This window comes from Alternaria alternata, assembly GCF_001642055.1.
Source record: "Alternaria alternata strain SRC1lrK2f unplaced genomic scaffold CC77scaffold_30, whole genome shotgun sequence".
Taxonomy (NCBI): Eukaryota; Fungi; Ascomycota; class Dothideomycetes; order Pleosporales; family Pleosporaceae; genus Alternaria; species Alternaria alternata.
Window position 1 is genome coordinate 273,206 of NW_017306219.1, and position 23,655 is coordinate 296,860.

Consider the following 23,655-nt stretch of genomic DNA (forward strand, 5'->3'; position numbering starts at 1 on the left):
GTAAAGACGAGAGTGATAGGTGCTGGTGGGAGAAAGTAGGCTCAACGGTGAGATGAGCCTGAAAACAAAGCTCGGATCATTGCTACGCAGGCAGCAGCGTCTAGCAAGTCCACGTGTGAAATGTAAGTGGAAGGCGCAGAGACGTTCACGGCAAAAGCCTGGAGAACTCAGCCTACTGTTGACATTGGCTCGGCATCCTTATCACTAGCTTGGCGACTAGAACAAGAAGAATGACATATTTGGATAGATCGCGTATACTTAGTTTGATGATCTCGAAGCAAGCGTATCTCTCAAGAAATCGACAACCCAGCTACCCGTAGCTGCACCATCTTAATCCGTACCATCACCCAACCTCATCGTACTCAGATTATCGCTCCTGACCTTCTGAATATGATCAATCGCTTCAATGAGATGCGGCACAAACTTGGCCGGATTTTCCGTAGCTGGGAAATGACCTAGATCCGGCATGCTCTTGTGCATGGCCCCAGGTATCTTGTCTGCTGTCTTCTGTGCCATTTCTGGTGTATTGGACCAATCGTACTCGCCAGTCAACATGTATACGGGGCAACTCTGGGTGTCGACCTTGGCGACGCGCGATCGGCCGTCCCAACCGCCAAAGTAGAAGTCGAGGTCGCCGTGGAAGATCTGCGGACGGATTAGTGGGGTTGGAAAAGATGGGTCTGAGGTTGCGCTTACGCCGTAGGCTTGGGCACTGTACGTGTGCCATATGAGCTGTTTATTTGCGCGAGGTGTAATTGGTGCCATCATCTATTGAAGTCAGCGGTGGTTCTATCGCATATGGCTCATTTGCATATACCCCGTAGATCCATTCTGGGTTGAAAAGCGACTGGTTGACTACTGGAGAGCGGTCGTGCCATTGTCGCTCCATATTGAGGTAGTCGGACCTGTCTTTATGAGTACGGCTCCCTTTACGCTAAACATTCACTTACCCTTGCAGAGGAATGACTCCCGCGGCGCCAACTTCCCTGTGTCGAATCGCAACTGCCAAACAAACCTGGCCAGCCATACTCGCGCCGCAAATGATGGGTCTTCGGAGGCCAAGAGCTTTCACGAAAGCTGTGATCATCCCCACGTAGCTATCTTCAGTATTCGTATGCGCGCCTGGTGCGTAGTTCTTCGATGGGAAACTTCGTCCATGTCCAGGCAGGTCAAACGCGTACATGATGCACTTCTTGCGCATTCTCGCATCGTTCATAACGCCGTGATATTGCCGGCTGTCGCTGCCAGCGGTATGTAAGAAGACAATGGGCTGCTTTCCCTCACCAGAGTACTCGTAGAAGACCTTGCATCTACCCCACACTGGAGCTTCAAGGTATGTGTACTTTCCGGTAAGGAAATCCCGCTCCGGTTCGACTTGCTCGTCTTCCTTTATTGGTCCACAGTGCGCGTCGTGTGTAAGCTCTAGGACGCGCCTCCATACATGGGTCCACTGCGCGAAGGCTGTCTGATCGCCCAGCACTTCAATGCCTTTCTGCTTGATGTTCATGCCGAACATTCCCCAGTAGCTCTGGTACGGCATAGCCGGGACTGCCTTGAAGTGCTGTTCCCATTGCTCGGGGAGAGCCACAAGCGTGAATAGAGCATCTTTCGACGCGCCAGTGCTGGCTTTTGCGCTGCCATTGGACACTGTGATGAGGAGGGTGTTGTCCGAACCACTTGACTTGATACCAAAGGTGACGTCCTTCTCGATAGCGTTTGACGTTGTGAAGGCTTTCAGCTGATCGTCAGATTGGAGGAGCTCGGAGAGCTTGTCTAAACTTCCTTTGAGAGCCGCGGTAAGGTCGGACCAGTCAGACATGGCGGTTTCGAGTGTGCAATAGCTCGTTGCAACGCGACAAAGACGGATGAATGTTTAATTGTATGAATTAGCTCAAGAGAGGCAGAGGAGGGCAGGAAATAGAGCGCAAGCATGCCGACGGCATGCTCTACACATATAGTGACGCATAAACCCCGGCATCGCCCAGAGCTAGCTCTGGAGCTATAGTGCTAGGAGGGGTAGACGTAGTGCGGGGTTCTGCACACGTGGGCGCATGTCTCGACTTCCGCTCGTCATATTTCCGGTGAGCTTTACGTTGACCCAGTCCAGATTTGGGAGGACTAGTTGAAGATGCATGCCATGAGAAGAGGCGGGGAGTGTTGATCAAGCAAGCCGAACGCGCGAAGACGCGTTAAGTGCTCTTAGCGCGAGCGCCAAGGAACTGGCAGCGGCACTGAAGACAGGCGATCATTCCCCACAATGCTCCGAACCCGCGTCCGAGCACGCTGCAAGTGTCGCGCAGGACAGCCGCGGACCATTGGCTTTAGCAAATCTCACCCGATTATAGTTGTCGCAATAACACATCGGTAATCCAAAGATCGCTCTCAAAGCTCCTCTGGTCCGACTGAGCCGTGTTGGCGTCGCGACACTCAAACGTCAGCCGAGGGATTCGATGTCTCGACGATGTTTCTGGTATGCGTATCCTTCCATGCCCCATAAGATGGTCGGGATGATAGTCTGCTATTGCGTAGCACCTGGGAAACTTTTCGCAAATAACTTTGTCCAATTCCCAGCCATCGTAAAGGGATCAAAGACCACAGAAGACTAATCGTTGTGCTTCAACGGCATTTGTCATACAGCTCAGCTATCCCCAACCTCTACCTTGCAGGTAACCCGTTTCTGTCTATACCTAAGACGAGGCTTCGTCGTAGAAGTCAGCTTATCGTACAAGCACTTGCGTTGATATTCCAGCCAACCACTATCTGCCCCGTAGACTTGCAGATTCTCGCATCGTACCTGCAGCGTGACCAAATCCCCAAGGTAAAACGACCGGCCCCTCACCCCACTATATATGTTTGTGGTCACCACGTCCATTGTTCAAATTGTCTCAAGAATTACTGAGCGGTCATTACGACGCCACTCAGAGCGGACTTGATTTCGAAAGGAGATCTCGAGGCGGGAGGAAGAAAACGGCATTATGGGAATCCTAACGAGCCTTCCTACGTGCACTGTCGAAGATGGCTTGTATGCTATCGAGGACGTGCCTGGTAAGGGAAAAGGCCTCATCGCAACCAAATACATATCCAAAGGCACGTGAATCATCTCCGAGAAACCAGCTATCACGGTAGGAGGTGGGATTGCAAGCATGGAGCAACTTGAGGCGGCGATTTGTCAACAAGTCAGCTCTCTGAGCACAGATCAGATACGCGACTTCTGTTCCATGGACAATGTCTATCCTTACACCGATTTTAAAGAGAGATGGCGCGGTATCTTTCAAACCAATGCTTTACCTACCGGATCAAACTTGGATGCCGGCGGTGTCTTTTTCCAAGCATGTCGTATCAATCATGCTTGTAACAGCAACTCAACGAACTTCTAGAACGACAGACTCAGCAAGCTTACGATTCAAGCGATAAGAGATATTGGAAAAGGAGAGGAGATTACGATATCTTACCTGAGCAGTCATAGAGATCGCCAAACGCGGCGGGAAGAGCTCCAGAAAAACTTCAAATTCACATGCCTGTGTGAACTCTGCTCCTTACCACGTAGCCAAAGGAGAAAGAGCAACATAAAGCTGAATCGCATTCACAAAATCGACTGCATAATCGAGGAAGGTGGTGTCCCTGGTCTCGTCCTAAACCCACGGCAGATGCTTAGCTATATCGATGAACAGGTTCGATTGTGGAACGAACCAGTCCCGAATGACATTGGCCTTGCGCGAGCATATCCTGACGCCTTCGAGGTTGCTATCGCAAACGGTAATTTGGCAAGGGCTTGCGTATTTGCAGAAAGGCTGGTGCCACTGTATGTAACCACCATGGGGGCAGACAGTCCCGATGTGATGCAGTACAAAAAACTGATCAGAGACCCTACTACCCATCAATACTATGGCTTGTCGACGAATTGGAGTACAACGTTGGATGAGATTCCTCGCGGACTGGGACGGAAGGAATTTGAGGATTGGTTATGGAAAAGGTGAAGCAAAATGACCGACTCAGTTTACAGTCACCAGATTTGGGGCACGAGTATTTCAAGGATTTAGAGTTGGCTACAAACGTGATGCGAGAATGTTTCGGGCATGCATATCTCCAAGTATCAAGTGAAATGGCTACGAAGCTAGCAGTAATTCGAGCTTGCGCGATGAATGATAAGGGAGATGCAAACGGATTCCCATGCCTTGCTTGAGGCGGTAACTAATTCCCGGCACCGCATGTACCATATCAAGTGCACCTTGTGTAGTTCCTATCATACAGCATCAAGGTTACCTAAAGGAGCCTTGGAGGTTACATGATCTTCTCTACAAAGCAAGCGCATCCTTGTCTTACATCTGCTGGGCGGCTAAGCGCATACGGTTCGGCTTCCCCATCTAGCCCGAACAATATGCAAGGTATTGATGCCTACGCGAGACAGGCATATCGAGTACTTACCTAATCGAACCTATCTTCTCCTAGAAGCACATGCGCATCATGTTGACTTCGCCAACATGATAAGCGATACTGGCCCGCATGTTGTGCTCCTACCAACGTACTTTGTCCACCGCTCAGATCTGGTCATCTGAACCGATGACTAGCTGGACGGATACTTGGAGCGGATCTGACGTCTTTCTTCTACTCAAAGTCATCTTACTAAAGATAAAACTCGTCCGAGGGTTAATGATACATATGTGTATGTCACTCCACTGGTTTGGGTAGCATCAGCGGATAGACCTTGCGTATCGAGAAAACAATGGCAAGCTGCTCACGGGAAAGAGAAACAATATGGGGCCTGCCAGAGGCAGTTTGGAAGTCTCCTGAAATTTTAGGAAGGGGATGACATGAACATACTGCCAAAGCGCCGCAATCTTTTTGTTGTCGCCTAGACATCTATCAACGGGTTACACTAGACGTCGATATGATCTCTGTTGCGCACTCAAGAGCCTTGCACGTACGACTCTGCAACTATCCCCTTCCCCCCGGAGAAAACACCAGCGGGTATCCTGTCTTTGCATCGTGAAGGCAAGAAATTAATCCTGCAAACACTGTATCAGCAGTGTCATCGCGCGGATGCCCGTCTTGACTAGTGTTTACCAAACCTCCAGCGACACATACAAGTACAGCCGCAAACGCCATATCACACTTGCTAACCTCATCACAGCAACACCTGTTCTCACCATCCCATCACGACCAAACACCAAATCCCACAAGTCGTTTCGTACTTTACAATGCGCTACTCAAGCCCTATCATCGCTCTCGCAGTGTTTCTTGTTCACCTCACCACAGCCCAACTCGGCTCCGACGACACCATCTGCGGATTTTTCTACGGCACCGACTACACGGACGCATGCTGCCACACCGTCATCAGCCGCGGTTTGAACGCGCCCTGTACCGACATCGAGTACGCCAGCAACCTGACTGAGTGCTCGACCCACCACTTCCCCACTGGATGGGCTGTTTGTGTTGAAATGGTATGTTTGCATTGCTAAAAGTTCCCATCGCCTTGAGCTTCTTTTGATTGCTTGAACTGATCCCCACACTAGGAACATTCGGATTCTGGCCCGCTCTTTGGTCACGGGCCAAGTGGTATCGTCACTCCAGAGATGACGATGGACCAGTTGATCCAGGTTGTAGTTGTTGTCGGGGGATATGTGCAACGTTACGTTGCAACGTTCTAGAATTGTTAGAGAAAACCGAAATGCGGGCCAGCCGATGCATACACATATACCACCTCGTACTTTTCTTTTCCACTCGTCTCACTCATCATTTGTCGCATCCTCCCTTAAAATACGTAGCACAAGGCTTCAGCTATAACTTTTCCATTCGCATCTGGTTGGACCTTTCCAAGGAGCCATGGTCTTGCCAATCTTTAGCACCCTCTTACCTACGCTTGCCGTTCTTCTCTATTTCCTCACTACCTCAATCGCGCAGGACACATTCTGCCAGATTTACTTCGGCGCGAGCTATGCTGACTACTTTTGCACTGAATTGCACTCTCACGGCCCACCTTGTGACACGCCCATCTCCGTCGCCAACGCCACTGATTGCACTGAAGAAGTTTATCCTAGGGGGTGGTTTTGCTGCATTGACGCGGTACGTAAGACCTTGAGGATGGTAGGGAGTGTGTGGATATGAGGATATGGGAGTTGATTTAGATATCACAGGAATCCAGCGACCCCAATGACCCTGTTTGGTCTTGTGGACAAAGTTGGGAGACGGACGAAGATGGGACGACGAGTGTCGTGATGGGGAGTGGGCTGAGTATGCATTCGAGCGTCTGGAAGGAGTAAGAGGGAATCGTGTATAGCTGAATCGCGTTGGTATCTGCAACATAGCCATATAGTTGTAACTTCGATGATAGAAGCTGCCGGCACGTTTTGTTCCGTCCTAACAATCTTGAAGTTTTGATTTAACGTGTTTTATAAGCGAGTCGTCCTTACAAGCGAGTCGTCCACCTCACTAACTTTAATCACCTTAAAAGCTACGCAACGCAACAACAGAATAAGGTAGAATAAAGGGGCTAACATAATAGATTAAATAGTATCTACAGCATCTTTTTTACACGTTCGTGAGTTGTGCCTAGTCTCTCTGCATCTCCTGCAGCGTGCAATAGCCTGGCGGCTGAGGCCCAATCGCTCACCACCTTGACGCTGTTCATGCTTAATCTGCTGGTCAGCCTCCTTTTGAGCTAGTATATCCTCTCCCTCTCCCTTTGTTAAGGTCCTACGCTTCTGTATTCGCTTCTTTTTGCGCTGCCTACGCTTAGTTGCTGCCTCATTAGCTCTCTTGAGGCAGGTAATCTGATCGCGCATAAGCTCGGCTGAGAGTATTATCACCTCAGCCCCCTTTTTAAGCTGGTGGATCGCCTTAATAATTGAGGCTGGTGATGAGCTCTTATGCCGTCGCACGCGATCACGTATTAACGTTGATTAAGCTTCAAGCTCACGTACGTTGCTTGGTGTACGAGCCTCCCAGGGAGGCTCTGCGAGAGCAGCTGGTGGAGTAGGCGTACGCAGCTGCACGTTGAGCTTTAATAGAACAGCGTCTGGCTGGAGAGGGGCTAGGCCTGCGCCTCGAAAAGCTGAGCAGATATTGGCTGAGGTAAACGATCGATCAAAGGCTGCTTTAAAGGCTGGCAGGAATTCGAGCTTAGTGATATAATTAATATTGTAGCGCATCAGAGCCTCAATCTCACGGCTGTACGCGCGCTTCATAGGCGAGAAGCAGCCTACGTCAAGAGGCTGCAGTAGGTGAGATGAGTGAGCTGGCATACAGAGCGTGTAGATATTGCTCTCCTTACAGAGCTCTTGAAACTCAAGAGAGTGGTGGCTCTCATGGCCATTAAGGATAAGCAGCCGTCGTGCTCCAACCACCTTGCCCTCTGTATGCTTAACAAAGTGCTTAAGCCACTCAACTCCTAGCTTGTTGGTCGTCCAGCCGTTGTCGCTGACAGCGATTGCCCAGTCGCGTGGGATATCTGCTTCCTCGTACCAGGCAGATAGGTGATACTTGCCAGCAAAGATAAGGAACGGTGGGATTGTCTAGCCAGCAGCGTTAATTGCAGCAATTACCGTCACCCACTCGCAGTTGCCAGGCTAGATAGTCTTTGGCCTGCCTCTCCTCTCTAACCCTGTGATAACTAGCTAAGTCTAGATCTTGCCCATCATAAAGCCAGCCTCGTCAAAGTCGTAGACGTCCTCGTCACAGATACCGTACTTAGCCTTTGTCTCCTCTACCAGCTTAAACTAGCGGCTAATTAGCACAGGGTCCTCGCATAGAGCTCTCTGCCTATTATACAATCGATTAAAACGCGTTGTAAGACTGTCTGTACGCTTAACAAAGTTGCGCGGCTAGTAGACGCTAACGCGACCTGCACTACGCGCAGCAAGCAGCTTATTAGCTATATCGCGCGCAGCTGTATACGTAGGCCCAAATCCTCGCTAGTCAAGGTCAAGTATATGTCTGACAATCACCTCCTCCTCTAGCTAGGTAAGCTTCTTTGAGTTAGGCTGGCATTCGTGTCGTGCAGGCCTGCTAGCGCGTCTGTCGCGTAGCGTCATTTGAGGGACGTTAAACGCGCAAGCAGCAGCTCTCTTAGTCTTAATCTGGTAGTTATTAAGAGATAATATAGTAAGCTGCATATCAGCTTCGGATAAGCGTAATAGAGCTTGTTGGCGTTAAGGCATAACTAATCTGATTTTCAAAGGTGATCAAAGTTGGTTGGGTGGACGACTCGCTTGTAAGGACGACTCGCTTATAAAACACGTTACCCAGGAACCAGACGCGTCCGTCAAGCGGGCAAGGCAGAAAGACTACATGTCTATGCGACCTGCTCGATCATCCAATCACCTCTTCTGAGTGTACTGCTATGAGCCTGCCATCGCGCAGTGGAAGATACATGTGAAAGCGCGGCTAAGCGGGATGATGTCGTGATTCCAAAGCCATCCCTGGAGCAGGCGGAAGAGCCTGTAGGTGAAAGAAAAAAAAAATGCCCACAACATATTTCCATGATGATCTATGCGAAACTACGGAGGGGTTGGAGATCTATCGACCATTTTCCCCGGGCAATCCAGTAAATTAGATACTTGGGCACCATCGCAGACTCGGCCATTGATTATCCCACTGATGAGCTCATTCGCGAGAATATCAATAGAACGAATTTTTCCGCAATCTGAACATCTACTGCAAGTCGCAGAGACTACGGATTTGCTCGCATCCTGACGGCTGCCCGTAAAGAAACCGGAGTCCAGGTAGAGTGCCGCAAGGCGTTCGCGACACCTTCTACATACGTGTCGGCTCTTCAAGATTTGCATCGACCAGGTAGTATCGGTACGTATTTTGCTATACAGGCTGCCTCGCATCGTTGAGTAGACACCGAGAAGCGGAGATATGCAAGCTCCTTGAGCGAGGATGTTTTCTGGACACACAGCCTGGAGGCCGTCTCTGTCAGCGAAGCGGCGGATATCGGCGAAACAGGTCCGGGTTTAATTTTGCGCGACTGCAAAATCCGGTACCAGCTATCATCGTCATTATCCACACCACGACAACACCGGCTGCCGGAAAATCAAATCAATGCGACGTTCCGCCCTGGCATCATGATTGGCCCCCATGCCAGAATCGGCCAGAAGCCGGGCTATCTTTCCTCTCTTCATGCACGTAACTGCATAATGATCGAGCCGTACCCCACTCGAAGCTTGCACGACATAAGGCCTCTCGACCCCGCCAAATTCTTCAGATAGCGCTCAATTGTCACACCAATCTCATCTCACACTTCATCAACTCCTTTTATATACCGTTACAATGGCCTGCGAAAACTGCAAGAAAGGTTTCAAGTGGAACGGCGAGTCCGTTGGCAAGGTGGACAAGCTCGACCAGATCGACTGCTATGTCACTGGCGACAACAAGGATGCCGCTATCCTCATCGTCACTGATGTCTTCGGCTGGACGCTTCCCAACATCCGCCTCATCGCAGACCACTACGCAAAGGAAGCCAATGCGACCGTCTACGTACCCGATGTGTAAGTAGCGACGCGACACACGCACACCATCAGCGCGACTAACCGCAATTGCGCAGATTCGGCGGCGAAGTCGTAGACCCCGACGCGCTCTCCAACCCAGAGAAACAAAAGAACTTCGACATCATGGCCTTCCTCGGCCGCAACAGCAAGGAGATCCGCTGGCCCGAGATCAAGCAGCACGCGCAAACGCTCAAGTCGCAATACAAGAAGGTCGCCGCCATTGGCTTCTGCTATGGCGGCTGGGCCTGCTTCAAGCTCGCCGCCGACCCTTCCCTCATCGACGCCATCTCCACCGCCCACCCCTCGCTGCTCGAGAAGTCGGAAATCGAGGGCGTCAAGGTCCCCGTGCAGGTCCTCTCTCCCGAGCACGACCAAATGTACACGGAGGAGCTGAAGAAGGCCACCCTCGAGACGCTGCCAAAGACGGGTGTGCAGTGGGAGTACGTCTACTTCCCTGGTCTAAACCACGGCTTCGCTGCGCGTGGTGACCCCAACGATCAGAAGCAGAAGGATGGTTTGGAGAGGGCGAAGAGGAGTGCTGTGAACTTCTTCAACGAGTTCTTGCACTAGGGAGATGATGTGGTAACAATGTGGTTATTCAAGCGAATCTAGATGAACATATGCAGTAATCTCAGTACCTACGATATCGCCCAAAGACGATTCCTTCCCACTGACTCGTGCATTGTCTTGGTCTTGTGCTGTTGTGCTGTTGTGTTGTTTTGTTTCGGAGAAGACAGTCGCTCATGCACGACGTCATTTACTTTACTAGCGCGAGGAGCTGCGCACGCTGTCCTCACAGCACCCGTCACCACAACACCTACACCCAATGAACCCGTGTGCCTGCTGGTGCTAGAGTGCAGCCATAACGCTATTCAGTAATGCTGCGCTGTCGCAGGGATGGAAGCTCAGTAGCTCGATGTCTCTGCCTCGACGGACCCGGCCTAAGGGTATGCAGTTGGTCTCGAACGCGAAGCTGAACGGCTGATAGATGTTCGCCGGTAGCGCCACCAGCGCTACGGTGCAAGACATCCAACCTATTTGCTGATTTCTTCGCCTCTGCCTGAGGCTCTCAAGCCTCCTGCTCGCGTAACGACCTCTCTCCACCTAACTCAGCGAATCGGGCTAGGTCTGCCGCTGCGATAAGCAACCAATGCGCAGCGGCCCAACAAGGCTGATGTTGGTCGTACATGGCGTATGTGACTTAAACCACAAACCTCGCTGACTCAAACTCATCGTAGAAGGTTCACTCATCCACTTTGCGCCCGATCACAACATGGAATCACTCGCCGCTGTCGGCCTCGCTGCAAATATCTTACAATTTATCCATGAAGCAAGGAAGTTGGTATCTACCAGTCGTGAGATACTCGGTTCTGGCACTAAGGATGAGTACATTGAATTGGAACTTATCTCAAAAGGACTGCGCTCTCGATCAGCCGGCATCATCCTGCCAGGAAATGCCAAAGATGTTTCTCAAGGCGATGACGGAAGTTCCCTCGAGGCATTGGCGATGAGATGCAACGAGATAGCAGATGAACTGCTTGGTATTCTTGGCACGCTTAAACTCCACAACGACCGGAACAAGTGGACAAGTTTCGTCCAAGCGCTAAAGACCCAATGGAATGATGATAAGATCGAAGCTCTTCGCGGAAGGTTGGACCGTATCGCAAACGCAATCAATGCGCGCCTTGCGGACGAGACCAATCTTGGAATTCACTCTCGCCTCAATGAACTACTTGAGATCAATCGTCGACTTGAGATTACGCGGACCGTGGATATCTTGGCTTTGAGGAAAGAATTCGATCAGGCATTGCAGAACAGTCAGAACAACACTGGGAAAGAAGAATCGGCCGATCTTATGAGCAAAGTAGCGTCAGATGGCCTGCACTACTCTGCAGAACAGAAGATTTTGTCCAGACTTCGCTTTGTTCGATTGGAAGACCGGTATCGATTGATGTCATCAGCCCACCGCAATACCTTGACCTGGTTATTTGGAAACACAAATTTGGAAGGTCAAAATCAAGTCAACGACTTGTCAACCTTCGTGCAGTGGTTACATTCGGACAACAATTTATACTGGATCTCTGGTCGACCTGGCTCCGGAAAATCTACGCTTATGAAGTTTCTCTGTCACCACCAGAAAACGAAGGAGCATCTGGCCACTTGGGCTGGAAACAATGGAGTAATCATCGCCGAATATTTCTTCTGGAATGCTGGCAAGAACGAACTCCAAAAATCTCAAGAGGGTCTTTTACGGTCATTGCTCTACCAAATACTACGACAATGTCCAGACTATATTCGTCTGACTTTCCCAGGCGTCTGGCAGTGTTACAATACCACTAATACTGGGTTCCATGGAAACACAGACACACCATTAGACACGGAGATGCCGCATACCGTTCCTGAATTGCTGGATGCACTGACACATGTATGCGACCTTCATACTCGATCTGATAAGCGGCTGTGTCTCTTCATCGATGGTTTAGATGAGTATGTGGGAGATTCGCGCGACGTTATTCAGCTAGTAGGGGTTTTGCGAAATCTCAAATACGTGAAGATCTGCGTATCCAGTCGTCAATGGAATGAATTCGAAGACGCTTTTGGCAAAAATCGAACGGAAAAGCTGTACATGCAAGAATTCAATTACCAAGATATCAACGTATACATTCAAGACACTTTCGAAAACGATGACAATTACCAAGAGCTAGAGGACAAAGAGACGCTTGGAAAGGAACTTGTCCAAGAGATAGTTTCCACGGCAAATGGAGTGTTCTTGTGGGTGGTACTTGTTGTCAGGTCTCTCCAGGACGGTTTGTGTGAAGCAGACAGCATCACCCATCTACAGCAGCGCCTTCGCAAGCTGCCTACGAATCTAGAAGAATTATTTGAGCGCATACTTTTCCGAGACGTAAAGGAATCGTACCGTAGCGAGGCCTCTCACTTGTTTTTGGTAGCACTGGAAGCGAAGGAAAATCTCCCACTTATGGCATACTGGTTCTTAGGCGAAGATTTGCCAAAGCAACGTCTACCACTGAAGATGCAACAAACGATCAAACGACACAAAGACGCCAACAAACGCCTGATTGCGAGTTGTAAAGGCCTCCTAGAGCCTCGATTCCGATCAACGACCGGACAGCAGGATTCGTTGCCTTCTGCAATTCTTTTCGAATACACAGTGGACTTCCTACATAGGACTGTGAGAGACTATCTGCTTCTACCAACGACCGACATCAAACAATGGGCGGAGCCTCATTTCAATCCAGATGAGGCTATTTGTAAAGCCCTCTATTCGCAGATCAAGACAGCACCCCATGGGGAAGAGTATAAACCCCATGTTTCGGCACTATACCAAACATATGTCTACCATGCCAACTTGGTTACACGGTTGCACAGTAGCGAGATGGCGATTCAATCATTCAGTGCAGAGCTTGTTGGTGTAGTCTCAGAGTATGGAATCGAGGGTGCTGATCCACCAGCGACTGAAGACACTCATACCCACGATCTGGTCACCAATGTGAGACCCTACGATGCCGAAAAGCTAGAAGTAGTGACTATAGGGTCCTCCCACGGGAAATCTGAACTTGGAGCAAAGCCACACCAAGGACGGCCATCAACAATGAAAAGACTTCTCTCGAAACTCAACAAAGCAAAGACTCAATCGCTGGAGTCTACAGCAGCCAAATGATATTGCTGAATTATGGATGTGGATGTTTATGATCAATACAGAACGAACTCCCTCTCTTCTGAACCCTTCCATTCACTCATTTGCCCGTGCATTATCCCATGAATGAATGTCTCTCCGATGTTGATAAAACCATGACCCTCCATACGCGGTCGAAATATGTAGGGCACTCTACTATTGTGTGGGATGCAAACGAGGTCGCCACTTTGGGTATCTTTGGGCACGAGGCAAAAGCGACCTTTCTTGGTGACCGCAAATCTTCTGTTATGAGACGGAAAACAGGCGGCGTGAAATATTCTGATAGAGTTTGTTATATCAGATTCTTCAGCATCCTCATCGGCAAGGAAACCTATAAATTCTTGTGCTTTTCTGACCCGGTCTTGAGGCGTGATCGCCGCATCTTCCCATAAGTGCCCGCAGCCCCTGGCTTGGATAGTGTCGGCATAATCAAGCAACACACTGCCTTCCTCACGGTTCGAATGATCTTTTGCATATTCGTACCAGTTGGCAAAGAAGAGGCAGTGATCGTTCACATCGTAGTGATCGCAGTGACGCCGCGGGGGCATATAATCGCTTGTGCTTCGAACAGCGTCTACTATGGAACCTTTGCATCGCATGAGCAAGGATGCTGTGCCATCGCGTGGGCTCACAATTTCTAAAGAAGTGTGATCGGTATTCTGTTGTCCAGACGACGAGAAGCTACTTGCGGGGTGATTGAGTAGAAACCGTTTCGTACGAGTTTCCCAGTTCGTAGTCCAGGACTCCAAGGATGGCTGAACCCCATCCGATAGCGAGAGGCTTAGCGGCTGGCCAGAAAGATCATTCAAATACTCAGAAGCTTCACTGTAGACATCCCCGGTAGTAAGTCCAGTCGTACTTCCGGTCAGTTCCCCAGGGGATAGGAGAGTAGCGATCGAGTAAGCTACATCTACGTAGTCGATGACAAAGTAGGTTCTGGCTGGGATACTTCGTATTGCTAATAACAGGTCTGGCAACTTCGTATGTCTACTGTCTAGTCCGAGTTGCCTACACCGCATGGCTTCACAAAGAAGCACATACATAGTCGCTGGGGACTGCGGCCTTGACTTGGGACTGAAGAATAGCCAGGCAAGCAAATTCTGTGCTAGATCACTCCAGGGAACGCTCCTTTCTCCGTCAAATATGACAGGATTCCGGGAACACACGATGTCTCGTATCACCCATATCCTAATGTTTAGTAAGTTGGTGGAAAAGTTGGAAAAAGGATTCAACGTACTTTGTGAAATAGAATTGATCCAGAAATGAATCCATTTTGTGCCATATATCGCTATCGAATATCTCGGCTTCTTTGCCGAACACTTCTAGGTCGTGTTCTACAATCCTGTATGTCGAATGGAGGATATCAACCTCTGAAAGACATTCAACTATTGCTTTCTGGTAGTTGCGAACTCCAGACATCGTGGACGTAAGCTTTTGCAGGAACGTAAGGTCTTCTACCCCAGGCCAACACAGTGTGCGCTGCGCCGTATGATAGATAAAAGGCAATTTTGGCAGCATATATTCGTTATCCTTCACATTAGTTTGATCGATGCAGATAGCGTCTATCCATAAAGGCTCAACATGCCCATATTGACGTAGCGACAGCAAGAAAAGATGCAAGTTTTTGGTGATTTCAATATTGCAGCCTTCGCATTCAACGCGGTGATCCATCCCAGTTGGACCCCATGCGTACGAGAGCGCATCGAAAGCTAATTCTGTCAGGGCGCATGTAGTGAGCTTTACGCGCACAGGTTCATGATTGCCGGGTAGCAGCTGAACCAGACGTATGTGCCCTGAAGCCATGTCTAGAGGTTGGTATCGGTAGCGTTGCGCCATCATCAAAGAGGCCACGCGCTCGCTCGAAAAATTGCAAAGACCCGAAAAGGTTGGTCTCTTTTGACTGAAGCAGCAATGAGGTAGCAGAAGTGCAACGGAAGAGAAGAAATGGAGGGTCGTAATTTGGGGGTCAGAAAGGAGGGGTCATTGGTATGTTCAGCAACTAGCCAATGGATTGGTAGTTCACGCTCTAGACCGCATATAGCCTTTACCAAGCTTTCTCATGACATTCCTACGTCATAGCGAAGTCAACTCGAGGTTCACATGAGACTGAGCAACGCAATGAATACAAAAGATAGTGTCTGTGAGAGACGCTCGATCGTGCAAAATCAACGTCTCTATATCGACACTATTCGTTGCAGACATGGTGTTACGCCATGATTTCGGTGGGGAATATAGAGCGGTTGGTGGGGAGATGTGTCGCTAATCGGATCCTCGCGTAGTATGCAATCTATTCACTTTGACACTCCATAGCGACACAAAGGCATAACCATCTAAAACGAACACCCTGAAACAGAAAACATGCGTGCCACTGCACCCAAATAGGGACTGATGTCTTATCTAGGTGCACTGAAGGCAGTTCTCAACTGAAAAGCATGGATCGCGAAGGCTTTGGCGGGGAGCTAACCTGACGTGGCGGCTGCACGTCAGCCGCACTTTGCACAGCGCGGGGAAACACAGGCAAACTTGATAAAACCATCATTACCTTGAGTATTGCCCTTTGTTGTCTTTCTCTTCTCCAGCACCTCTTCCCGTCCGTACTCCGTACCACGCGTACAGGCCTTGAGAGTTAGTCGTCGACTATAAGCCACAAGAAGAGCTCAACCCTGATACGAACAATGTCGTTCTGGTCTTCAGAAAGAAACCCTGTTGCAGCTGCAACTGTTCTCTGGGATATCGGTCGAGGGTTGTCCGAGCTTGAGGGGGAAGGAGAACTGCTGAAAGAACACACGATTTTCCTGGAGAAGCTGAAAAATACATTGGAAGCTGTGAATAAGGTTATGAAGGAAGGTCCCATTCTCCAAGGTCTTCAGGACGATATCACAGCAATATGGAATCCTCTTCTTGAGACGGAAGTAGAAATAGTGTTCTCTATGGGATTGAACGAAGACGAGGTTAAAACCGAGGATATGAAGTCCGTCGCCTCCAAATTTTACCTGAAGACCGCATATTATCAGCGCTTTTCCAGCAAGATCACAAGGCTACAAAACGAAGTTGTGATACCGCTGCTTGGCCTTCATAGGAGTATCACGACGATGTTTCCTCAGAAACTTTCTAGATCCTGGCAGACTATCAAGAGGTGGGCTGCTGAAAGCAAGCGTTGTATTGACGAGAGAATGGTACTCCAGTCCAAGGGGTGGTTACGGCCTCTATCTTTGGTTGAAGAGAAATCTCAGGCGTACATGGACATCGCTTCTTCGTCGAAATGCGAGTGGTTTTGTTCCAAGCAAGAGTATATCGATTGGTACAATCAACTTTCGAAGAGAAGCTCTCCAATATTGTGGATCTCTGGTATTCCTGGAATAGGAAGAACGCAGATTGCAGCAACGGTCGTCCAGAAGCTCCGCGAAGATAAGCGTACGGTGGCCTATTTCTTCTATGGGGAAGAAACCACCGCTATAGTTAACGCTCGAAAACTCATGGTCACACTTTGTTGGAACCTTCTCAATCAGTTTCCAGAAGATGTTGAGTTGCTATCAGAGGTTTGCAACAAAGATGGCGAGCCCACTGAAACTGAGGTCCAGACTGTTCTCCAGCGTATGTGTGAAAGAAGAGACGCGATAATCGTTCTGGACGGTTTGGATGAGTGTTTTAAGCTTAAGGTGCAGGGGGAGAACGAGATAGACAAGTTCTGCCAGTTCCTTGCATCATCGAATGGCGTCTGTGATGTCATCATGTTCAGCCAAGAGCTCGAAGATATCAAGCGGGGTTTATCAAAGTACAATTCAATCCCTCGCATCAGTAATTGCGAAGCCGATTTCTGGGATGAAATAGAGAAAATTCCAACCCGATGCGCTGCAGGATTTGGATTATCGGAAGAGAAAGAGCAGGGGGTAGTAGATGCCGAAGTCAGATCATGTGAGGTTATCGAAGAGCATAATATCTACTTTCCTGGGTCAAGAGAAGATCAGTGTCAGGTATATGCGATGCTGCGGCACAGTGTATGTGGATTGCGCCTACCAGCCCATATTGCTCGACAGATTGTTGACGAAGCCGAATACTGGGTCAAGGCAACTTTTGAGCGCAGTGAACCACTTATGTTCGACGGGAAGAAGTGCAAGAGCAACTTCCCCTACCTTCTAAGTGATCCTATCGATGGTGCGCGCCACTTTCCTGTCCGCAATGTCATCGCCACCTGCAGTCATAGCCAAGCATGGGCTTCATACCCAGACCGAAACGGCGATTACCGTGGCTCAAGCATATACTTTGATTTCGTTGTACGAGATCCTGACGGATCAATACGCAACTTCGATCCGGCAGAAAGTTTGGACTTGTTTGAGATACAACAACACCTAGGAACACCGAAGAAGCCCAACGCCGTTAGCAGAGTGCCATACAATGAAAAAACGTCCTGGATGTGTCTAATCACGCCGGGAAGTAGACTCGGGGTCATACCTAAAGCCATCGGCTGGATCAGTCTTGTTGAGGTTGTTCGGATCGAAATCTTCTCGACGTTTCTCGAGGAAGAGCACGGGCAGCACGAAGCACTGCGCAGGTTCAAACAGAAAAAGGAAGAGATCTTGGAGCAGATTTGGAATACCAGGAAGCAGACCCGATTACTAACTGATAACCGAAAGGGTGTTGAACAGGAACTTCCGAATGCAGTTTACAAGAAGCAGTTGCAGTTGAACAATTGGGATAGGGACAATGTGCAGTCTCTTGAGAAGCAAAACGAGCCTCTACTGCCGTCAACTGACAACAGCCTCATCTATACGAGATCAGCGCTTCGGAGTCCTCGCAGCCCGCTATCAGTGTACCATGAGGACGCAGATCAGATTCGGCCAAGCCTAGTTTCCAAAGTTCTTAAGCATTCGAACACACAGATTCCCTTGGATGATATAAGTCGCAATGATAAGAATTCTCACAGCTCGACATCGACAACTTTCGTTAGGATGATCCGGGAGCTTGTACGACCGAAAGTGCGTCCTGGATATAAGAGACTGGAGTGGACTTGTGTGAGCGATTTCCTGCATCCACCAATAACTTGCACGCGCTCACATCATAGACTTGCGGGGAACCTCTCTACGGTGATTTTGAAGAAAAGACATCGGGATCTCTTGATCAACTTGCCGCCAAACTCAAACAACAGTCTAGCCAAAGCTCACAGCATGGCGCTTCTGCACCGATACCACAACCAAAGAAAGCGTACACAAGACAAGCCCAGGCGGTAGGGTACAATATGCCTGGATCGGGCAGTAGTAGCTCCAATGATCCGAACAATCTCGTAAGTAACGCAGTGTCATCACATCTCAATACTGTCAAGCCACCGCCATCGACTGCCTTACAATTGTGCATTGAAACTGGAAAGTACAAGCTTGAAATGAGTGAGCTCGCCCGCCCTAGCCCTGCCGTTAGCGATGGAGAACTCTTCGCAATGATACGAGAGAAATATGAAAGCACTCGCCATTCGATACTCCCAACATGGGCGCGATTCAAAAAGCCAAATAGAGCCATCTTTGTAAAGGTTCGTCGCAGAAACCCACAACCATTCATATCCCGTGACTAACGTAGTTGTAGTTCCTTCTTGGAACAAAACGGACCGTCTCCCTCAACAACGAAACCCCCTCAATACCACCAGCCACAGAAGTCAGACATAACTACGACTACGATCCTTGCCCAATGGAGATACCCCCCATGGACAGTCGAGTGTTCTTCCACCACTTTTACGCCCCTAGATCACAACACTCTGACGTGTTTTGGGGTAACCGGCTGCCGTGGAAAGTCAAGCCTTTACTCGGGCCTAGCAATCATGGCTAGGGCATTTATCTTGAAGAAAGCCCCGATTGGCCGCTGTTCGCTGCGTTGATGTGTTTCCTCTTGTTGCTAAGTGGCGTTGTTGCGGGAATTTATGCGTGGAAAATGGACGATGCACAGACTGGGGTCGCAATTGGAGCGTGGTTGACTAGTGTACAGGCTATGGGTATAACAACCGTCTTCTTTTGGTGGAGTTAAGACGACGTTGCAATACTCCCCACCACATCTTATCCCCAGAGTCTCACCCTACTAGATGGCTTTCCATAACTCTTATACAAAATCAAACACATCCCCCCTATCACCCACCATCTTCCCCACCCTCTTCGACCCCACAATCCTCTCCAACTCCAACCTCTCCCACCTCGAAAAGCACACCTTAACGCTCGCCTCGGCGCGACTAATCTCCGCCCTCTCCACACTCTTCCCCACAAAGCCCACAACCTCATCGTAAAAGATGTGATTCTCCGGTACCCCATAAAACACGACCCTCTTCACGCCGCGGAGATTATAGCGGTGAAAGTGGTGCGCGCGACCCGTATACAGCAGCACCGAGTGTTTACCATTCATAAAGTGGCTACGTGCTTTACGCACGTCAGTTGCATCCGTGTACTCAGAGATGGAAGCATACGCGATATCCGTGTCGACGAGGGAATTGCGGACGCGGACAAAGTCGAGGTAACTTGGTATGAAGACGAGGACGCCGAGGCCGCCTTCTACCGGCTTAGGCAGCCGTGTGATGGACGGCAGGACAGTCGTGTTGAAATACTTGAACCTAGCGTCCGGGTCCGTAAGATGGGATGGCGAGTCGAAGCGGAGAAAAGTCTGCTTGATGCCATAAGACAGGGTTTCGATGAGCCCCGCGGTATGGTCCGCCGTGTACTTGAGCCTGCCTGCAAAGTTCCGCATGTGTCTGTTGTACAGCGTGTTGATCTTGGGCGTCAGAAAGGCACTAAGGACAATGGTCTGGCGGACGAAGCCCGCGTGGCCATCTAGATACCAGTTCCTCACACGGCTAAAGTCGCAGCCGTGGGAGTCCTTGGGCTGGAGATTCAGATGCTCAAAGACAAACTCGGCGTGTTCCCAGTTCTGCATCAGAGCGGCGTCTGCTTGCTCCATGATCACCATTTCAATCGACGAGAGGAAGTCCGAGTCGCGTTTCTTGGGGTCTCCAGATTCGATGGCGCGACGCAGGCCTAGTGTCGAGGCAAAGATGATGTCAGAGTTGTAAAACGTCGAGTAGTATTTCAGCGTCTTTCGGGTGAGTTTTACGCCGATGCGAAATTCGTTCTCGTCGTTTCCTTCAAACAGGTCTCGGAAGTCTGCTGGCCGGTCTTCGGAGAACTTGTCTTCTGGGAGGGAAAAGCTGTCGAGGAATCTCTTCTTGTTCTCCTGCTGTTCGAAATCGTGGAGAGCGGTTATGCTGTCTAGGGCGCGAACGCAGGCTTGTTTTGTTTCTAGCAAGAAGAGGATCTTGGGACGGGTGAAGCCTTGATCGCGGTATTCGGTGTCGGTGTCGGTGTCGTCGTCTTTTGCTTGGGCAAGTTTGGCGTTGTTTTTCAGAACGCGATCGCGTGTCATGAGGATGTGATTCAGCGCGTGCAGACAGGTGATGTCGCGCAGACGACTGGCATTTTGAACTGTCCTCGCGCCGAACAACAGATCCTGATAGCCGAATATCGAGGGTGTGATGACTTGTTCCAGCTCGTCAAAGGCGCCGATTCTCTTTTGTGCATTTTCGACAAGCCGCGCTTTCAAGTCAAGATCGCGGACGCTTCGAAGCTTCCTAACCGGCGTCTTGACTTCGTCGCTGGGAACCTGAAGTACTCCAGCCCCCAGCCCAGGTTTCCGATCGAGCTTTTGTGACGTCCATTGGTTGGCTGCTATCCGCTTTAGGCGCATCGCTAGTTCGTTCTCGTCTGGGTTCGCAAAGTGTCTTTCGTAGGCTTGCTCGAGCTTCTGCTCTTCTCGGTCGTCCTCGTCCGAGACCTCGTCGTTATCCAACTCTTCTTCCTCTTCCTCAGCCACAGCGTCTTCGGCTTCTAGCGTGGAAGATTCGTCATCCACTTCGACGTCGGGCTCAGGTTCGTCGTGTCCCAACTTCCGTCTTTTCTTCCGGTGTTCGTCGGAGCCAGTATTGCGCGACGAGAAGGACTGCAGGAGGGAGGCATACGCATTCGAGATTGGCTGCGCTTCTTCTTCCTCTTCGTCCGAGGCAGCGTCGTCTGAGGCGTCGGATTCGCTGTCGTCGGACACGGATGGTTCGCGCATGTGGACGTTTCTGGAGCCTGTTGTCAGTACTGGGCTAATGCGCCTGCGACCAATATCCGTACTCACGAATCTTCGACCTCATCTCGTGTTCTCGCTGCTGCAAAACCGCCTCTGCTTCCGCCTCTTCCACGGCCTCTCATGCCACCTCTGCCTCTTGCCATTCCCCCGCCACCCCTTCCCCGTCCACGGGAACCGCCTCCGCCTCGACCTCTCATTGGCGCCATTCGGGACGCGCCGAGCGATGTAAGTTGGGTGGAGGCCTCGGTGTGTGTGTGTGCGCAGTACTGATTGCGCAAGAAATAGAGTCGCGGTACTTGGATGCGCGAGATTCGAAGGTTTAATTGTATACCCGAGGTGGTGTTGCTTTGATTTGAATGATTCTCGAAAGCCATGCTAGCCCGCGGCGTCCACCAAAAAAAGTTCAGATGGTCCGTGCAAGCGAACGCACCTGCCCAGGTTTCTTTCACAATATCGACATTGTGCCCCACCAAGCACATTTGACGTCCTCCGAGCGCCTCACCACCACCACCCACGCCCACGCCCACGCCCAAGCACCGCCATCACCGTCACCATGGCCGAGAACGACTCCTTCCTCCATCTTGCGCGCCCGCTCGGCCCTGCCTCCATGGGCGCCCAGCCGTCGACTGCCCCGCTGAACGTCGCCATCCAGCCCCAGGTATGCGACAACCGCAGTGAGAGGCTGCCTGCTCTGCTCTCTGACACCCAAAACTAGGCCGTCTTCTCCATCCTCGACCACTCCCTCCGCCGCCCCGCCGAGCAAGAACGCGTCATCGGCACCCTCCTCGGCACCCGCAGCGAAGACGGCACCGAAATCGAGATCCGCAACTGCTATGCCGTCCCCCACACCGAAACGGCTGAGCAGGTCGAGGTCGACATGGACTACCAGAAGCAGATGCTCGCCCTGCACCTCCGCGCAAACCCCCGTGAGGTCCTCGTTGGCTGGTACGCCACCAGCAGCGACCTCAACACCTTCTCCGCCCTCATCCAGAACTTCTACAGCCAGCAAGGCGACGGCACATGGCCACACCCGGCCGTCCATCTCACCGTCTCCACCGTCCCTGGAAAGGATATCGAGTCCAAGACGTACATCTCCGCGCCCATTGGTGTGACGGCTGAGCGCGCCGCAGACTCGTGCCTCTTCATCCCCGTGCCCCACGAGATCAAGTACGGCGAGGCAGAGAGGTCGGGCCTGGAGCTCATTTCGTCGGCAAAGGACAAGGAGGACCGGTCACAGGACGTCATGACCGATCTCGATTCCCTGGAGCGCGCCATCACACACGTCCTGGACATGCTCGAGCGCGTCTCCAACTACGTTAACAACGTCCTGGACGAGGAGGCCGAGCCGTCGTCTGCGCTGGGACAGTTCCTCATGAACGCCCTCAGCCTGGCGCCAAAGGTCGAGCCCGCCGACATTGAGCGCGATTTGTACGTCTCCATCCCCTCACATGTACCCTTCGCCCTCTGCTAACGTGACTTGCCACAGCAACGCGCACATCCAAGATGTCCTCGTCGTATCATACCTCGCAAACACCATTCGCACACAGATCGACCTCTCGAATCGTCTCGCAACTGCGGCACTTACCATGGGCGGCGGCGACCCGCTCGCTGGCGATGGCAAGAAGGATGGTGACAACAGGGGCAAGGGTGGTGACAGGCGAGGTGGCGGCAAGGGAAGGCAGCAGAGGGAACAGGAAGCTTGAATTGACGGGTAGGCACACTGCATGGAGTTTGGCGTTTCTTAAATGACATGCCACTGGCGAAAAGGCAGTTTCAAAGTGGGGCGACACCAACCACCCGCTTTTGGGGCCAGCAAGAGCTGTGCCTGGGAAAAGCTACAAGTCTAGGTCTCACGAAAGGACAATGGGGTAGAGAGAAGAGAGCGAAGATGATTGAATGGCCCCCCCTCAACTCGCTGCTCTCCACATTTAACCGGGGGGCGTAGCATGAGGGCGCTGTATAAGTACTACATTTATCCCCACAGTAGCATGGTCGACACTTATGTCTAGATGCCAAGAAAAGTCATGGAATGAAGACGATTCAAAATTACAAATGATGATCTTGAGGTGTGGTGGTGATGTGTCGTGATTCCGTGCAGAGGTTTGGCACGCAAAGTATTGTGGGGGTGGAAGGGAACGTATGGGAAGGAACATGGCGGCAGGCTTTGGGACGGTGACTTGACGCAAGACTGTTTGTTCATTTTTGAGATGTTGATATCTGGGACGAGTTTTGACTTCCAGTGGAAGCCGTATGTTGGAATCTACTGTATTGTGTGTTCTTTCCAGCTGGGTTGAAATAGAATTGGTGGTTATTAGTGTCCCATTTGTTGTGCTTCGTGGACGAAGAGACTCTAGGTGGTGGTTGATGAGGATT

General features: G+C 50.6%; 7 protein-coding genes across 7 annotated transcripts; 4 read left to right on the forward strand and 3 right to left on the reverse strand.

Moving 5' to 3' along the window:
• Window positions 1-230: 230 nt before the first annotated feature.
• Window positions 231-2,145, reverse strand: CC77DRAFT_1044593 (alpha/beta-hydrolase). Its single transcript, XM_018527364.1, has 4 exons — window positions 951-2,145; window positions 818-905; window positions 697-768; window positions 231-645 (listed from the first exon to the last, which is right to left on the reverse strand). Exons 1-4 carry the CDS (start codon window positions 1,817-1,819, stop codon window positions 331-333), a joined length of 1,344 nt encoding a protein of 447 aa, XP_018380169.1. The 5' UTR covers window positions 1,820-2,145; the 3' UTR covers window positions 231-330.
• Window positions 2,146-8,993: 6,848 nt separating this feature from the next.
• CC77DRAFT_1025638 (dienelactone hydrolase family protein) lies at window positions 8,994-10,162 on the forward strand. Its single transcript, XM_018526103.1, has 2 exons — window positions 8,994-9,488; window positions 9,545-10,162. Exons 1-2 carry the CDS (start codon window positions 9,271-9,273, stop codon window positions 10,056-10,058), a joined length of 732 nt encoding a protein of 243 aa, XP_018380170.1. The 5' UTR covers window positions 8,994-9,270; the 3' UTR covers window positions 10,059-10,162.
• A 599-nt stretch (window positions 10,163-10,761) lies between these two features.
• CC77DRAFT_917290 (hypothetical protein) lies at window positions 10,762-12,534 on the forward strand (the record flags this gene model as incomplete). The annotated part of the gene is made up of 1 exon (XM_018533683.1): window positions 10,762-12,534. A coding segment is annotated over one exon (1,773 nt), but the record flags the coding sequence as incomplete, so codon positions are not given.
• A 472-nt stretch (window positions 12,535-13,006) lies between these two features.
• Window positions 13,007-15,135, reverse strand: CC77DRAFT_1025639 (hypothetical protein). The gene is made up of 2 exons (XM_018526104.1): window positions 14,423-15,135; window positions 13,007-14,373 (listed from the first exon to the last, which is right to left on the reverse strand). The coding sequence occupies exons 1-2, from the start codon at window positions 15,022-15,024 to the stop codon at window positions 13,203-13,205; spliced, it is 1,773 nt and encodes a 590-aa protein (XP_018380172.1). The 5' UTR covers window positions 15,025-15,135; the 3' UTR covers window positions 13,007-13,202.
• A 725-nt stretch (window positions 15,136-15,860) lies between these two features.
• CC77DRAFT_1066802 (hypothetical protein) lies at window positions 15,861-18,999 on the forward strand (the record flags this gene model as incomplete). Its single annotated transcript, XM_018528927.1, has 3 exons — window positions 15,861-18,197; window positions 18,248-18,706; window positions 18,760-18,999. 3 exons carry the CDS (start codon window positions 15,861-15,863, stop codon window positions 18,997-18,999), a joined length of 3,036 nt encoding a protein of 1,011 aa, XP_018380173.1.
• A 267-nt stretch (window positions 19,000-19,266) lies between these two features.
• Window positions 19,267-21,264, reverse strand: CC77DRAFT_1035501 (U3 small nucleolar RNA-associated protein 25; the record flags this gene model as incomplete). The annotated part of the gene is made up of 1 exon (XM_018526942.1): window positions 19,267-21,264. The coding sequence occupies one exon, from the start codon at window positions 21,262-21,264 to the stop codon at window positions 19,267-19,269; it is 1,998 nt and encodes a 665-aa protein (XP_018380174.1).
• A 537-nt stretch (window positions 21,265-21,801) lies between these two features.
• CC77DRAFT_1025641 (Mov34-domain-containing protein) lies at window positions 21,802-23,298 on the forward strand. Its single transcript, XM_018526105.1, has 3 exons — window positions 21,802-21,940; window positions 21,998-22,710; window positions 22,769-23,298. Exons 1-3 carry the CDS (start codon window positions 21,836-21,838, stop codon window positions 22,983-22,985), a joined length of 1,035 nt encoding a protein of 344 aa, XP_018380175.1. The 5' UTR covers window positions 21,802-21,835; the 3' UTR covers window positions 22,986-23,298.
• Window positions 23,299-23,655: the final 357 nt, after the last annotated feature.